The sequence below is a fragment of the Brassica oleracea genome, chromosome C9 (assembly GCF_000695525.1).
Source record: "Brassica oleracea var. oleracea cultivar TO1000 chromosome C9, BOL, whole genome shotgun sequence".
Classification (NCBI taxonomy): domain Eukaryota; kingdom Viridiplantae; phylum Streptophyta; class Magnoliopsida; order Brassicales; family Brassicaceae; genus Brassica; species Brassica oleracea.
In genome coordinates this window covers 18,611,951-18,629,262 of record NC_027756.1, presented here as the reverse complement: position 1 = coordinate 18,629,262, position 17,312 = coordinate 18,611,951, and the positions used below count along the sequence as shown (strand labels likewise).

General features: G+C 32.8%; 4 protein-coding genes across 7 annotated transcripts; 2 read left to right on the top strand and 2 right to left on the bottom strand.

Moving 5' to 3' along the window:
* Positions 1–2,007: 2,007 nt before the first annotated feature.
* On the bottom strand, positions 2,008–4,223 carry LOC106313202 (WAT1-related protein At5g45370-like). 4 transcript variants are annotated; one of them, XM_013750953.1, is made up of 6 exons: positions 3,681–4,223; positions 3,390–3,417; positions 3,164–3,297; positions 2,648–3,089; positions 2,389–2,540; positions 2,008–2,269 (listed from the first exon to the last, which is right to left on the bottom strand). In XM_013750953.1, exons 1-6 carry the CDS (start codon positions 3,887–3,889, stop codon positions 2,101–2,103), a joined length of 1,134 nt encoding a protein of 377 aa, XP_013606407.1. In that variant the 5' UTR covers positions 3,890–4,223; the 3' UTR covers positions 2,008–2,100. The 4 variants fall into 4 exon arrangements, with proteins under 4 accessions (XP_013606407.1, XP_013606406.1, XP_013606411.1 ...); XM_013750952.1 differs by having other exon boundaries at positions 3,164–3,280; positions 3,355–3,417; positions 3,681–4,217; XM_013750957.1 differs by having other exon boundaries at positions 3,164–3,280; positions 3,355–3,417; positions 3,652–3,879.
* A 3,447-nt stretch (positions 4,224–7,670) lies between these two features.
* LOC106315634 (WAT1-related protein At5g45370) lies at positions 7,671–9,830 on the bottom strand. The gene is made up of 6 exons (XM_013753428.1): positions 9,434–9,830; positions 9,255–9,317; positions 9,048–9,164; positions 8,520–8,961; positions 8,265–8,416; positions 7,671–8,181 (listed from the first exon to the last, which is right to left on the bottom strand). The coding sequence occupies exons 1-6, from the start codon at positions 9,646–9,648 to the stop codon at positions 8,016–8,018; spliced, it is 1,155 nt and encodes a 384-aa protein (XP_013608882.1). The 5' UTR covers positions 9,649–9,830; the 3' UTR covers positions 7,671–8,015.
* Positions 9,831–11,708: 1,878 nt separating this feature from the next.
* On the top strand, positions 11,709–13,781 carry LOC106315773 (F-box protein SKIP31-like). The gene is made up of 8 exons (XM_013753595.1): positions 11,709–11,915; positions 12,200–12,409; positions 12,492–12,565; positions 12,662–12,737; positions 12,830–12,940; positions 13,022–13,196; positions 13,285–13,452; positions 13,535–13,781. The coding sequence occupies exons 1-8, from the start codon at positions 11,853–11,855 to the stop codon at positions 13,603–13,605; spliced, it is 948 nt and encodes a 315-aa protein (XP_013609049.1). The 5' UTR covers positions 11,709–11,852; the 3' UTR covers positions 13,606–13,781.
* A 613-nt stretch (positions 13,782–14,394) lies between these two features.
* On the top strand, positions 14,395–16,008 carry LOC106315672 (glycine-rich protein A3-like). Its single transcript, XM_013753473.1, has 3 exons — positions 14,395–14,482; positions 14,749–15,049; positions 15,579–16,008. The coding sequence occupies exons 2-3, from the start codon at positions 14,776–14,778 to the stop codon at positions 15,827–15,829; spliced, it is 525 nt and encodes a 174-aa protein (XP_013608927.1). The 5' UTR covers positions 14,395–14,482; positions 14,749–14,775; the 3' UTR covers positions 15,830–16,008.
* Positions 16,009–17,312: the final 1,304 nt, after the last annotated feature.

Sequence of the window (17,312 nt, the reverse complement as noted above, 5' to 3'; positions counted from 1 at the left end):
AATATCTCCATTTTTATGCTATGACGGCTTAAGGGCAGAAGAGTAAAAGCGTAAACCGACCTTGAGCTAGTATATGAGGAGTCCTAGGCGAGGAGCATGGCAAAAGACTTTTCAGAGCAAACTTAGCACTTAGAGCAATTTAGGCAATTTTCCGTTTTTGTTATTTCGAGCTGCGACTCAATTAGGTTTAGCCGTCTTAGGGTTGCTAGAACTAGGAATCTCGCCGACAGCTCTCGAGCCCAGGCTTATACCTTGTTGTAAACGCTCATACGCAGATTCGGAATAAGATCTACTTTGCTCTCTTTTCCGATTTCTTATTCTTATCGTTGTTATTCTCGTGTTCTGATTGCTTGACGTGTGGTAATTAGCAGATATCCGGGTCCTCTGGGAAATTAGGGTTTTCCTAGTTTCCTTATTTAAACGGAAATCGACAGTGCGAATTTCGGTTCCCACATTACTCCATATCCACTTTTATTCTATTTTAGAGTAAAAAAAATGGAGTTGGGTTAGAGATGTCCTCAGTGCATTCTTCCTCGTGTTTTCAGGTCAATTTGAACATTGTTAATTTCGGGGCAATAGGATTGTAGTTTCAAGTACGAACATCTTCTGATTTGGATATTGCAATCTCACATTCACTTGTTATTCATGTTGGTTCTTCAGATTGTGCATATTTTGTGTTGAAAAGTTCATGATTTTCTGTTAAATGCCAAGGCTAGTGTTTTGTCCACGTATTTGTGTTGGATTAGTGATTGCTGGAGAATCATCTTTAGTGTTCGTAGATGGAATATGGGTTGCTTTTTATTATACGGGGACAATAGAATACTTTGAATAATATACTTGTATTCTTGTGCTATGTACTTTGGATAACATTGACAAAGAACAGAGTGTGTGCATCGGAGGAGCTTGTATCAGTGTAAAATTAGTGAACCATAACTCTTACGGGCAGAAGTTATTTGTATAGATAATAGCATAGGAGTAATAGTCTCATTGCTTAGAGAGTTTACGTTGATGATGGTCACACATTTCTTTTCATTTTTCTCTCTTCCTTGTAAACATTTTTCTGATAATTTTTTTCTCGCCTACTCACTTAAAAGACGATACTGATTTTACGGGTTATGCACCATGAAATGGAACAGGCTGTGGAATATGATAGATCGAGTGCTCCAACGGAATGTCGTGTATCAGGATGGCTGACCCCTCCAAAAATCACTCTTAGTTCCAACACTCTTCTTTTCGTACTCGTTATCCCATTTTGGGACATGAATCACTTGTTCAGTTTTAGGCTTAAATCTAGGCAGCTAAAGCCCTTTTTTATTAATGTTGGATATGGTTCTGTAGTTTCTTTACAACCGCGCTTGCGGGTCAACAGTCTCCTGCAAAGTTCTTCTCTGGATATATCCTATGATGTCTCTCCAATGGATGTAACTTCTTCGCCATTACACCTTCTCTGCGTTGCTGAAAAAAATCTGCTTCGTCAATGATAGATCAACCTCACAACATTGTCAACATCAGCAAGTTTTTTTTGTAAAGGAGAATTCACTTACCACCAAAATTGGTGCATTCTGCCAGCTCTCAAGTCCTCTCATTTGGGTCTATCAACATCGGTATTATTTCTGGCCGTAAGTTGCTTGTTCTGAGTAACGTGTCAAAGTTTCGAGTGAAGTTTTCCATGGGTTTCTTCACACTGTCGACCACACTTTTATCTTTTGTTTTATTGTACTGTTTTTCATTGGTCGTCCTGCTGACGTTGAGTATATCTCCGGCTATAATCTTCTAAAGCCTTTGTGCTCTATCTTAATATAATTGGATGTTCAAGAAAAGTTGGGCGTCTTCAAACTTATGGGGTAAATTTGCAACATCAGGCACTAGTACTGAGTCGTCATTTTCTTAATAAGAACAGCAATGATCTTATCTTTGTTGGCTATTCAAATTAAAACTTATCTGCCAGCTCTGTTGCTAATTTGCTACGGCTTCTGTTTAACTAAAATCAATAAAAGAGATTTAAGAGACCAAACGAAATAACGACACAGCTTAACTGTAAAACAAACTGAATGTGATATAGTTCTTGTCCAACAGTTTAAAAAAAAACGACTCGTCTTTTTACCCAATTTTATCGCCACCAGTCCCATCTCTATGAATCAAAGGTTCATAAATTCTTACATCACTTGAATAAGTAATCACATTTCCTGAAGCTGTTGTGTGCTGTTCTCCATAAGATGCCCAAGTAACCATATAAAGCCCTGAAATGATGAGCAACCCACCTACAACGCTGCACATGAGAAAAAGAAAGACGATAGATTTTAAGAGACTCTATCTAAGTAGGAAACAGATAAAGATGTTGTGTGAGTGTATGTCTGTAAGAAAGGGTTAAAGATGAAAACAAGAAACCTTCCAAGATAGATTGGACTGCCGAGGAAAATCGTGGATAAGAATGCAGACGCTGCAGGCTGAAGAGGGTTGTAAAGAGAAACCAAAGCAGCTCCAAGAATTTTGTTAGACCAAGTCAAGAGTCCATAGTTCAGAGCTGATGCAAACACTCCCTGAGAATCAAAACCAAAAAAGAAAAAAGAAACTCAGATGAATTATTTTGTGTCAAACAAACCCAAATAAACATGTTACATTACATAGGTTATTGCAAACTTTTTACCGCGAATATAACGGCAAGAATCTCGGATTGTGTCAAATGCCACTCTTTAGGCTCTCTAACAAACACAAACGCTGTTGTGATCATTATTGATGCACCAAAGAAGTATGAGTAGGCAGTAACTGAAAGGTACGCAGGATACTTCTTCAAAACAGGTGCTTGGACAGCAATAAAAGCAGCAAAACATATGCAGTTTCCAATCAAACATATAACTCCAATGTGCCATAGATCAAGCCCAAGACCAACAAAGCTAGAGACTAACCAACCATGAAGCTCAGGTTGACTTCTATTAACAATTACAGTTTTTGGTGTGAAGTATGTATGTTTATCTCCAAACAAGGCTGGACCACGAAACAAAACCATCACTAAGGCACCGGAAACACAAACAAGAGTGCCTCCAACTTTCGTTTGGCCCTCTATTTTAAACAAGTTCACTTTCTCTGTACTGCATCCAAATGAAGGAAGAAACTCAAAGATTAAATATATGTATATGGTAATGTTACAGAAAATGAAACTTACCCCATCATCACAGCTAATAGAAAGGTAAAGACTGGGATGGATGGTTGTATAGCAGCGGCATAAGTTGGATTCGTGTATGATAAACCAATAAGAAATAGTAATTGAGTCCCAAATATCCTATCGAGATTGAGAAGCTGCATAAAGATGATGCTAGAAGATTATGGCAAATCAAAAATGATATAGTTCATTACCCTGTTAAACCTAGGAAGAAGAGTGAAAAGAGAACCCTTATACTCATAGGAGGTCTGATCCCTCTACAAAACCATCAAAAGAACAACTATGGTTATTGTTTTTTTTTTTTGTGTTAAAAACAGAACATAACGTTTTATCCAATCATCAAACAGTATAATCAGAATAAAACAAAGATACTGGAGTTATCCAATAACAGAAAAGATGGAGCTATTATTGAGACTTCTTGATATAAACCCACAAATAAATTAAGAAATTCTTTTCTTTTTTTTTTTAAATAAATCAAGAAATTCACTGACCAAATAAAATGAAACTTGATAGATGAAACCTTTCGCGGAAAAAAGCAAGAGGAGCGAGGATGGAGAGAGCAATAAGATCGCGGAAGACACAGAAGACGAGCTGATTGATTCCAACGTTAAGAGCTACTTTCGCACTCACATGGTAAGCTCCGTAAATTAGCTGACACAAGGTCATTGCAGCGTGCGCCCTTCTAGCATCCCTCCTCGTCGCATCGTTCAGGATCATCGGAGCTGACATCTTGCTTCTCTTACTCTGATCGAAGAAGAAAACCTTGCTCTGCTTCCAAGTCAGACTTCTCTCTCTTATTTTCGTAGTGGTTGGGTTGTTCAAAATAGTATGAATATTATAAAAATATATAATCTTAAATAATATATTAACTACATTTTCTCATTTTAGACTCTGAAGTCTTATCCATCTATTTCACAATACACCACAAGAGGTCTTCTCTATAACAACTCTCCTTATTAGAATCCTTCAACAGAAGACTCTTTCTAGAATTATCAAACACTATTGTTTAGGTTAACAATCTATTTCTATTTTTCACAACAAAGTATCATATAGAATAGAAGTATATTATTTTGGTCTAGATAATTTTGAACATCAATGATTTAAAAAAGTCTAAATACAATTACCAAAATAAATGTATGTTTTTGGTCTTTTACGCAAGATTGTTGTCTTAATATCAATTTACCGAATGTAAAACTAAAAAATATCAAATCATCTCTTTCTAAGTGGGGGTTTTATATATTTCCTAAACAAAGTAAAATGTTTAGAGCTGAAATTTGAAGCTGGTAAATGTCTTCACGCAAATTCCAAGATCTAGTACTTCAATCTCTTATGATTGTTCCGATCAAAATCTCGTGTGATTATATAATCAGAGCTGTGCCTATGGCATGTTTAAAAATGCATTGGTCTTAGGCCCGAACGTAATTTAAACTTTTAGGAGCCCCTAGTTGTAGTAATTATATAATTAACCACTATAAATCTCACATAATAAGGTTTTAACATAAGTTCAGTCTTCATTTTAGTTATAGTAAGTACTCTTAACTAATCCCCTATATATTATTTGAGAAGCATTATAACTTTTTTTTTGCAGCCACATGTCATCACTAAAATGATTTTTAGAATCATTAGAGAAATATATTGGTCCATCTAATTATATAATAAGCTTTTTATTTAACTAACAATAAATTCATCATTAATGTACCTTACTATTTCTTTAAATAAAATTTACGGAATTGCTTAATGTGGCTAAAGTATATATGGCAATTAATGATTTTGAATACTAAAGATTTGATAAAAATAGTGTATCTTCTATCATATTTGTTTAATTTTAAACTATTAAATAAATTAAACAACCACAATAACCATATAATAAAAATTTAGATTTTTATGTATATCTTATATTTTGAATTTTTACAAACGGCTATAAATTACTAAAACTGTTAAAAGTCTCACATTCAAATTTTATGATCCATGGTTTAAAATTTTTATTATGACAAAATACAAATGATTACAAAAATTATATAAGTAAAAAGTCTAATTTAATTAATTATTAAGATTAATATATATATCGTTTTAAATTAAAATATACACCATATAAAATATAATATTTTAGTTTCAAAATTTACTTTGAACAATTTTTTGATAAAATTTTTGAACAATCATTGACAACTTATTTTTTTTAAAAATTATAAATTACTAAAACTATTAATCCCACAATGAAAATTTTGTTATCAGTAATTTAATTTTTTTTCTATAAAGTATACAAACGATCAAAAAAACTATATGAGTAGAAATCATCATTTAATAGACATTAATAATAAAAATATACTAAAATATATTATCTATGTTAGTATCATTTAAATTTAATAACATATCCTATCAAATATAAAAAAAATATTTTTTAGATCAACAAAATTGATTTATATGTTCGCACCAATTTAATTATATATTTAATAGTTACTAACTTTTAATTATTTAATATATATTTATTATTTCATAATATGTAAAAATATTTAATACATAAAATAATTTTTATATATAATGTTGATCATGCGCAAGGCGCGGGTCTTAACCTAGTTTATTATGTTATAACTCAAAATTTAATAATTATTTTTAAGATATGCTTTAATCTTTGCTTTTTATACCACAGTTTTCTTTTTATTAAATTAATAAAATAGCAATTATGTAAAATAAGATTATCATTTAAATTTTACTTATGATTAAATATTTTTAAACTAAATTTAAATTATTAATGTTAACTTTTAAGAAAACATTTGTTGTGTTAGGTCTTTAAAATGCTTCGCACGGCATAAATATATTTTCATGGAAATTTCTTGAAGAAATAAGTTGTTTATCCAGATAACAATGATTTGCATTAAGAAATGAAAAATCAAGTTGTTTATCCAGATAACAAGCGGACACTCCAATTTGTCCATTCGAAGCAATAATGTAGTGTAGTGGCTATGGCATCTCCGACTTTTGTACACCCCAATTTGTCCATTTATACCATGTCGTTTTAATTCTATTCATATTGTTCTTGCATATTTTTATATTGTTTTTCTCGTTTAAACCGTACAAATAAATATTTTTATTTTTATTTGCAATTTAAGGAATTTTTGGATTTTTTGACATAAACTTTTTTAAAAATTTGTAGATTTGTTTGGATACAATAACCTTTGATATCCTGTTTATATATAGAGAACAATTTTGTTTTTCATTTATACATTTCTCACATAAGAAATTAAAGATTAATTCATCTTTATCATCTCTCTACTAAACCGTTCCAACTTCACTTTTGATCTACATCTAGTGTCGATCAGAAAAAAAGAGTACAAAAATTGATGAAATCGAACATGCATATATAGGTCTGTAAAATTTCTTTGTCTTGTATCTATCTTTGTTCTACGGCGAACCTTGGTTCGAACTCCGTTGGCCACACGGTTATGAACTATTGCTTTCGGCTCATTTGAATGTCCAGGAGAGGGTCTATCCGTGGACTGTACCTCCACCTGGAGGTTAGGTCTGTGTCTTTAATAGATCCGAGTTTAACTCTTTTTCAGTTCAAAAAAAAAAAGTAAAGTACATTTTGGTATTTTTTTGGAAATATGGATAGCACTATAAATGAGAATGAAACATGGATAACACTATAAAAAAGGTATATTGTCCTTTTGGTAATTTCATTAATATAATTATATTAATTATGTTTTCATATTTACTCGATTTAAAAATTTCATTAATTATATTACTTAAACAATACATCACATCATAAATTATGTTACAATAATAACAATAGTGAAGATTTTTATTTACTAGTTAGTCAACATTAACTTTGTGCCAATTATAAAATCAAAAATGTAAAATAACTGGATTTTGTATATGGGTAAATGTTCTGTTTAATTTGTTTTACCAATTTTTTTTTTTTACTTTCAATTGAAGGAAAAATTACGTAAACAAAAATATAATTCAAAGACATGTCTATGTATTACATTTATTGTCACTTAATTTTTCACTCCATACAATTATTTTACTAAATATAAAAAATTATTTTTATTTTACTTAATTTAGCGAAACACATAAAAATAGTTATTTTTTTAGTTTATAAAATCAGTTAGGCATGTCCCTTCTCATGGACTGTCCGAGGTGATTTTGGCCCACGAGAATTGTCCATCGGTACACATATCAGCACGCTGAACATTTGACTATCTATTTAGGTACAGGTTGTTCTTTTCGGATATCGTTTTTTTTTAAACTAGGTCCCGATTGAGTATTATAAATTTATGTGTGGGTTTTGAGTTGAGTATTTATGAGTTTGGATGAGTTCGATTCTGATGTATAGGAACCTAAATAACAAATGTATCTGAAACGGATTCAGATATTTGTACCATAAATAAATATATTACCCAATTCGGATCAGATCTTTTGAATACAATAATTATATTATGATTTATCTAAAATATATAACACTAATTATAAAAAACAAATATCAATATATAAGAATATAAAAATCAATATCCGGTGCGCAGATCTGTATCTAGTTAACTTTTTAAAATTAATGGAAATGTTTAGACAAAAACAATTGGATACAAATTGTATCCCTTCAAATAATCCACTTTCTTCCTCTGTTTTTTAACAATTATATTCTTGCAATATGCAACATCAGCCACTAATATTGAGTCGTTATTTCTTGATAAGAATAGCCATGATCTTGATTCTGTTTGGCTATCTCAAAGTAGAACTTATCTATCAATTCTATTGATAATTTCTATTGCTTCAGTTGAATGAAAAATCAAGCAAGCTAAGTGTAGAAGAAACTGTCTGTTATATACTTCTTCTCTGACAGTATATCTGAATTGTCTTTTTACGCAATTTTTTCACCAGTCCCATCTCTGTAAATCAAAGGTTCCGAAACGCTTACATCACTGGAAGAAGCAATCACATTTCCTGAAACTGTTGTGTGCTGTTCTCTATAAGATGCCCAAGTAACCATATATAGCCCTGAAATGATGAGTACTCCACCCACAACACTGCACATGAGAAAGAAAGACAATAAATATTAAGAGGCTGGGTGCCTGTGTTTATTGATGGATCAAAGATGCAAGCAAGAAACCTTCCAAGATAGATTGGACTGCCGAGGAAAATTGAAGATAAAAAGGCAGATGTTGCAGGCTGAAGAGGGTTATAAAGAGAAACCAAAGATGCTCCAAGAATTTTGTTAGACCAAGTCAAGAGTCCATAGTTCAGAGCTGATGCAAACACTCCCTAAGAATCAATAACCAAAAAAATACTCAGAAATGAAGAAAGCTTTAGTCTTTTTATGTAAAACATACCCAAAAAAACAAACATGTTGTTGCAAACTTTTTACCGCAAATATAACGGCAAGAATCTCGGATTGTGTCAAGTGCCACTCTTTAGGCTCTCTAACAAACACAAACGCTGTTGTGATCATTATTGATGCACCAAAGAAGTATGAATACGCTGTAACTGAAAGGTAGGCAGGATACTTCTTCAAAACAGGTGCTTGGACAGCGATAAAAGCAGCCATACACATGCAATTTCCAATCAAACATATAACCCCAATGTGCCATAGATCAAGCCCAAGACCAAGAAAGCTAGAGACTAACCAACCATGAAGCTCAGGTTGACTTCTATCAATGATTAGTCTGTTTACTGTAAGGTCTGAATCTTTATCTCCAAACAAGGCTGGACCACGGAACAAAGCCATAACTATGGCACCGGAAACACAAACAAGAGTACCTCCAACTTTCGTTAGGCCCTCTATTTTACACAAGTTCACTTTCTCTGTACTGCATACAGAATAAGGAAAGACACACAAAGATTGAATACACATATATACATTCTATTGTAAATGTTGAGGAAAATTTATACTAACCCCATCATGACTGCTAATATAAAGGTGAAGACTGGGATGGATGGTTGTATAGCAGCTGCATAAGTTGGATTTGTGTATGACAAACCCATAAGAAATAGTAACTGGTTCCCAAATATCCTAAGAGTAAGATAGAATAGCATTAAAATCTACATAAACAAGATGTCAGAAGATCATGAGAACCTGGTTAATCAAATGCTGGTTACTTACCCTGCTAAACCTAGGAAGAATAGTGAAAAGAGAACCCTTCTACTCATGGGAGGTCTTATCCCTCTACAAGACCATCAAAAGAACAACCATTGTTATTAGTTTTGTCTTAAAAACAGAACATTACATGTAACCCAATCATCAAGAAATTGCATTGACCAAATAAAAAGAAAAAATGAAACCTTTCGCGGAAAAAAGCGAGAGGAGCGAGGATGGAGAGAGCAATAAGATCGCGGAAGACACAGAAGACGAGCTGATTGATTCCAACGTTAAGAGCTACTTTCGTAATCACATGGTAAGCGCCATTAATTAGCTGAACCAAGGTCATTGCTGAATGCGCCATTCGAGCTTGCCTCTCCGTCGCTTCGCCGTCGTTTGTGATCACCGGAGCTGCCATCTTTCTTACCTTTCTGTCTCCGACCAGAGAAAGAGAACCAAAATCTAAATTCTAATCCTTTTTGAGATTATTTGTTTGCTCTGTTTTGAAGTCAGAATTATCTTCTTTGTAATTTCGTAGTCGTTGGGTTGTTCTTATTATTAAGAAGAACAATGCTTTTTAAGAAAGAAAAAAAAGACATTGAAAGACGATTACAAAAAAGTGTGTAGCCATTTTTAGCTATATATTATATTATATTATATTATCTTTCTGACACTGCAGATTTTTTTTTCTTTCTTATTAACACATCAAATCATCACATTAATTTATTGTGTTTATATTTCCTTCTTTTTTGAAGTGTGATTCTGATATATTTCCTCAACGTTTTTCAAAATGTTTGCAATATGTTTTTATGTTAATGTATTTCATTTTATTTAACTATGCAATAAATTATATAATTGACAAAAAGTTGTATACAATTTAAGTAGCATTTTGTAAAAAACAAGCTTAACATCAAAGTAAGTTTATGAATAATATTCCTTTAAATTGATGTAATACTATTTGCTATCCTAAGAGCACATGCAAAACAGAGTCCATAAGAGAAATTTTTTAAAAAAATATATAAAAAATTAATTTTTTTGGTTTTCGTGTCGGATCGGAGCCGAAAACTCTCAAGCTAAGGATTGATCTTAGTTGAGTTTCGTTACTGTATCGTGGGTCCCACGACAAAAAAATTCGTTACTGTGTCACAGGCCTACGATTAATTTTTTTTTTCTTTTTTTTTAATTAAACAAAAAAAAAAAAACATTAAAAAAACATTGGAAATCGAGCCTGGTGAGACTCAGCGTTGCATGTGCTCTAATCTTTTTTTAGATGGTGTACCATTAAAAATATTTATTTCATTTTAATGTATTCTTTCAAAATGAGAGACTACTGGAGATGATTTTATTTAAACTAGTTTTATTTTCTGTTTATTTACGTTTTAGTTTTTTTTTTAATATTTGTATACTGTTTTAGATATTACATGTAGATGTATTCTAATGATCTTTACCTCTCTTTTTAACCAAAACGTTGCTAAAAACAATTTCAATCTTTTATGCTTTTTTGGGTCATAATCTGTTATGATCATATATTTAAATCAATAAGAATAGAGTTGCATGAAAAAATCACGAAATTAAGTTGCTTATCCAAACAAAAATGTTCTGCTTCCAGAAAGGAAAAGTACAACAACTAGGCCTGGGACTTTTATCCGAGATCCGGATTAGATCCGAGGTGTCGGATATCCTTCTAAAAATTGTAATATCCGGCGGATATCCGGATCCGGATTTGGATCCTTAAAATAAATAAAAATATTAATATATAAAAAAATATTAACAATAATTTAAAAATTAAAAAAATATATAATGTTTTTAATTATTTCATGTAAATTTTGTAATATTATACATAGAAATAATTAAAAACATTATATATTTTTTTAATTTTTAAATTATTGTTAATATTTTTTTATATATTAATATTTTTATTTATTTTAAGGATCCAAATCCGGATCCGGATATCCGCCGGATATTACAATTTTTAGAAGGATATCCGACACCCGGATATCCGAGAACCCCGGATCCGGATAATGATAGTAAAATTATGGATTCGCCGGATAAGGATCCGGATCCGGATACCTTAAAATTGCCCGGATACCCGATCCGTCTGAGGCCTAACAACAACCATACCCTTCTAATAATATGTGCTAGTTCTAGTATTATTGCATAACATTTATTACTGAAATCTGTATTAATAATGCACGTTTGTGGGTTGACAAAAATAAATAAATAAATAATAATGCATGTTTGTGGTCGACAGAGAAGAATTATAAAGATATGAAATTTGTAGCTCAGATGTCGTTCTTGGCATTACTATATACATCTGGAAGTCATTTTATTAAAGAAAACGTCGGTTGTTAAAACAGTACTAATAAACTAAAAAGGCCATTTTAGTATAATGAAAATCCGATTGTTGATTATAATGACGTTGAGAGTAGGATATCTTTGAGACTATATATGGGCCATTTTTCAAGGTTTCGAAGGCCCATTAATAAAAACTGTTTGGCCCAAATCTCGTCTCCAATCTCACGCCACCGGCACAATCGCCCAACCCTCTCGTTACTCTACCCCTTCCTCGCCCATATAAAATCCACCGTCGCCGCCGGAGCTCCGATCTTTACCACCCAAAAAATGTCGCTCTCCGATGATGAAGACGAGTGCTTCGCTCGGTTCCTCGAATCAGAAGTCTCATCGGTATTTGGCTTTCCTCGTTATCTCGTTTTTTTCTTCTAAAGTTTCAATCTTTTTGAACTGAAACTCATCGATCTGTAGTTAGATTGTAGATTCGATGTTTTTCGTATAATTCATGATCTGGGTTTCTGTGTATATTAATTTATTACATCAAATTTGGGTTTGGTCGATCTTATTTGGTTCATGCTTCTCGGTTTATGTCCATTGTGAGATCTCTTTGTTCATGTGAAAGGTTCAGTTTTTTTTTAATTGATGCATGTGTGTGCGTTTTTTTCGTGGTTGTGAAGGTAGATGATGAAGAAAAAACGAAAGAACCTGAACCAAAACGGCAACGTATTGAGAAAGACAAAACAAAGGTGGTTGTAGACAAGGATGTAGATCAGAAGGAAAATGGTCACAATAAAGATAGAAACGGTGCAAAGAGGATAGAGAGTGGAGATTTCACCAAAGTTCCTACTGAGCTGTTTCGCCACATCTTCAAGTTCTTATCCTCTGAGGTATCTTTCATTTGCATTCTCAAGCTACATATTAGTCACTGTTCTCTTGATTCAGAATCGAAATTGAATGTGGTTATTACAGGATCTTCTGTCATGCTCTTTAGTGTGTAAATTTCTCAACTTTACCGCCTCTGATGAATCCTTATGGCGTCGCCTGTAAGCCTCTTCTTATGTTACCGTGGTCTCGTGGATAATCTAGTTTTCAAAATCAATAAACAAAGCAATACAACTTTTGATTGTTTGTATCTGCAGGTACTGTATCCGGTGGGGTCTAATGCCTTCAACTAGAATGTTACGTGAATGTGCTTGGAAGAAGCTTTATATCGATGTGAGTTGTCACATAGTCTGTAAGCTGCTATAAGAGGTCATACATGTATTAGTTCCTTGTAAGTGAATTCTTTTCTCTTTGTTTAATTTTAGCGTGACGAGAAGGATATGATTGAACTGGTCAGAAGCTGTCCACCGGATTTTAAAGTGTATTACGTTCAAATGCAAGCAGCAAAGCGAAGCCAAGCTCCTCTTCCCTCCGAGGTAAACATCATTTGCATCCCATAGTTGTTTCCTTTTCTCACCACGATCATTGTTTGATGGTATCTCTGTGGCAACGTTTAGATGGTGGATGACAGGGTAGTTCTTGACAAAACAGTACTTGACAAAGTATCTCTGTGGAAGAAAAGCAAGGGACTTACCAATAAAGCTGTGATTGGCCACGTTTGTTTGGGAACAAAATGTGGTTACCATCAGATTGACGATGTGTTCATATGCGAAGAGACTGGAAATGTTCATGGTATGATAATGAAACGCTGTGAAAAAATGTAAATTTGCTGCTTGTGTTGTCTAAACTTACCCTTTTTGTTTTATGGTCTTGTAAACAGTATGTGATGAGAACTGCAAGGAAGTGATATTTTGTCCAGACAGTGGGTGTATGGTGTGTACTATCTCAGGGCTTTGTTCTGACAGTTTGGTCTTAGAAACCGATTCAGACACAGATCAGGAAGAAGCTGAACTAGAAGCTGAAATATTAACAGAAAAGGGCCGTTTTGGTACGTATCTATCTCCCGCTGTGGTATTACCCTCTTATCTGTACATGTAAGTGAGTGGTTCTGTCTCTTCTTTTAACCGCAGATAGAGCTTTTGAATTTGGATATAACTGCGAGAGTGAGCAGGAATTAGAACGCACCTTTGGGTTCTGCTGATCAAAAGTCTCAGCCTTCACGGTAGCACATGTATGGGGAGTGTAATGGATCAAAAGTAGCTCTTGTGTTGAGTAGTCTTTATACTTTGTATTTGTAAGTTATGCAGAGCTTTTCTGTAATTTTACTCGATTGCCGCTTGAAAAGTGTTTACATGTGGTAATTAAGTTCCAAGCAAATCCTATTGGTACTAGTTAGTAGTTTCCAATAGCAACGAAGTTTCATAAGTTCTCTATCTATTGAATATATTTGGGGAATCAGTATCATTATGTGTTAGTTTATTTTGTTACGAAAAGAAATCCGAAAGTAATAATAATTTCGTGTAGATTCTTCGATCCTTTACGCATTTTTCTCATTTAAAAAAGAGTAGTTATATACACCACCCAACTAACGCATGCATGTTGGTAGGGATCACGGGTCCGTCCATTCATTACGCGTTCCCGCAACGCTAAATATTACGTAACAAAACTATTCTTATCTTTATCTCAATTGACCCCCATATTTTATAATACTTCATAAGCGCCCCGCAAGTTAGTATGGGCTCGAATATTCATAATACAATTAACCAAAATTCACTAAAGATTTCAAATAAGTTCTGAATAAACAAACCATTACTACCACCATTACATGTCTGATGTAGTGATGTATCGTTGCTGGAAGACCTGGACTCGATTATTATTAATGAGGAATACGTGTCCAATTAGGAATCATACTCAAAGTATGAGGACCATAAGATCAAAATATATCCTTTTGGAAACCGTGCCGCTTAAGGAAATAAATGTATGGCTTAAGCAAACCCCATCAATACATATCTCCAAATATCTTATGTTTTGTTTTCTGCTCCAATCCTGTTTCGACATTGTTTCGCGATTCGTCTCGGGTAAGAAATCTCTCATCTTTTTTCCGTTTAGATTTGATTATTTTACTCCCACTTTTGTTCCTGTGATCAATCTTTGCTTCGCTTGTTCTGATCCTTCGTTTGTGCAGTTTTATTGGGAATTAATAATTACATTGATCTCTGACTTAACCTATGAAGCTTATGTCTCTGCTTGATCCTCTGATGAAAAAGATTCAAGCTAATGTTCGGTTTTGTACGAATCTTAACCTAAATCGAATTTATTATTTGTCTCTTTTTTTTTTTTGTAGGTTTTGTTTTGTTGATTGAGAGAAAACATGGGAGGTGAGGAAGACAAAGACAAAGGGTTTTTTGGGTACCCACCCGCTGGATACCCGCCGGGTCCTGGGGCTTATCCACCAGCTGGATACCCACCCCAACAAGCTTACCCTCCCCCACCACCTGGTGCCTACCCACCTGCACCTGGTTATCCTCCGGGTGCATACCCACCTCCACCTGGTGCCTACCCTCCTGCTCCTGGTTATGGTGGTTATCCTCCTGCGCCTGGTCATGCTGGTTATCCTCCTGCTGGCTATCCTCCTCATCACTCAGGTACTCTATCTCCTCTTGCTAGTTGCGAAAAAACATTTAGCTATGATTATGAATGTGGTAAATGTCACTTTAGAGAGAAACTATAATGTAGAATTTTGTCTATATATGTGGTAGATATCATGTCACATAAGGAAGTTGAAACAAATAATGTTTATACATTGGTAGTTGTGAAAACGATATTATCATCTCGGTTGTTACATTTCATTTTAGCAACAAGTTGGGCTAATAATATATTGTTTTGAAATGACCGTACTTTATATGGTACCCAACAGGAATCCATAGTCATTTGACTGTTATTGGTATGCAAGAGTTCGTATTCTGATTGCAAAAACGCATCCATGAGATTGAAATCAGTTACATAAGTTCTCCAAAGATCGTACCTTTGAAAGTGTACTCATGTAGCAATCATCTCATTAGAGTTTTGAGCATCATAAAGACAACTTTTCAGATTCAATTATGTGCTAAAACTTTTTTTGCCTCTTTTTGTTTTTTTTCTTCTATTAATGTAATTTCCCTTAACTTGTTTCAGGGCACGCAGCTGGAATCGGGGGTATGATTGCAGGTGCTGCAGCTGCCTACGGAGCTCACCACATAGCTCATAGCTCTCACGGTCCTTACGGACACGCAGCATATGGTCACGGATTTGGACATGGTCATGGCTATGGCTATGGTTATGGTCATGGTAAGTTCAAGCACGGGAAGTTCAAGCATCACGGAGGCAAGTTTAAACATGGGAGGCATGGGATGTTTGGAGGAGGTAAGTTCAAGAAGTGGAAGTGATCTAAAAACCTCTTTTAATCTCATCTCTCGCCGGTTCAAGTTTGACAATTGAGGCTTTAATAATGATTATGATATCACATGTTGTACTATGAAGCTATATATGGTTTTATGATATTACTGATTCTGTTTTTAATATAATTTCATATATTATGCCCTTGTATATATGGGTTTTGGCATTGCTTAACCTGTTTTAGAAGGCATGGATATGATATGATCAAGATGATCTACATGGTAGTTTTTGAATTCCTTACCCACCTTGTGGGTGTATTCAATCAAACATATAAATTATGTGATCTTGACGACTAGATGATTTTGGGTGATTTGAGAGAGAAAAATCATTGTTATATTTGATTGAATACACCCTTAAAAGGATAAATGTGAGTTTAAAATGGGTTTAATCAAGTAAAGTTGGTTCATAGCAACATCTCTAATTAAAATTAGCAAGAAACAAAAAGTTTCACGTAAAGAAATCGCCATTAATACAAAGACACGATGATTAATTTGTTATAGGAAAAAGAAACAGAGGATATATATGCATACGAAGATATATATCTTAGTATCAAACTTTTTGTGTGGTCTTTTAAGCATTAGTTTAAAGGAGAATTGGTGCAAAAAAATTTTAATAGTTGGTAGAAATTAACGTAAATCGTACTGCCAAAATCATGTATAATGAATTTCAAAACTAATATCTTTTTTTTTTACTGATTCAAAACTCATATCTTTTTAATCGCAGTTTTTTTTTGTCAACTAATGGACTAAATGCTATTATATTGTCATACATCTAAACAATACTAATATATAATTAACTATATGAATTATGTGGCTAACATTATGACATATTTCAATTGTGCAGTTATTACTATGATAGTTTTTCTAAAACTATATTATTTTCTAAAGAAATTTTTTTAATTTTAATATTTTTTTAAAAAATAACTTTCTCAATATAAATATAAATACATTTTCGTAAGTTATGCTTCTTTTGGCTTATCAATTTTTTTATTTTATTTTATCTTTCGTTAAATTTAAATTCTAACAAATAAATTTTATTTATTTTAAATTGTATTATGATTTTTATTTGAATATATATATATATATATATAAATTCATAAATTTTATTATTTTATTTTACTTAACACATATTAAAATAAGAAAATAATTTATTAATTAACTCAATAAATCGACTAAAGTCGTTTAACAAACATATTTTATGGTTATCATATATGAATAAATATAATAGTTTAGTAATTTGATTATTTGATTATTTGTTCTCATACTAACCAATGAATTAAAGCATAATTCGAAAATTTAAGTAACAAATATATCCATAATTAATTCTGACAACAATATAAATATAAATATTCAGATATTTTTATTTTTTAGTTTTAGGTTGATTTTAAAATTTATATATATTTATAATTATGTTATTAGTTTAAAATCTTCATTCATGGTAATAAATCTAAGTTATGGTTATATTTTAAAAATC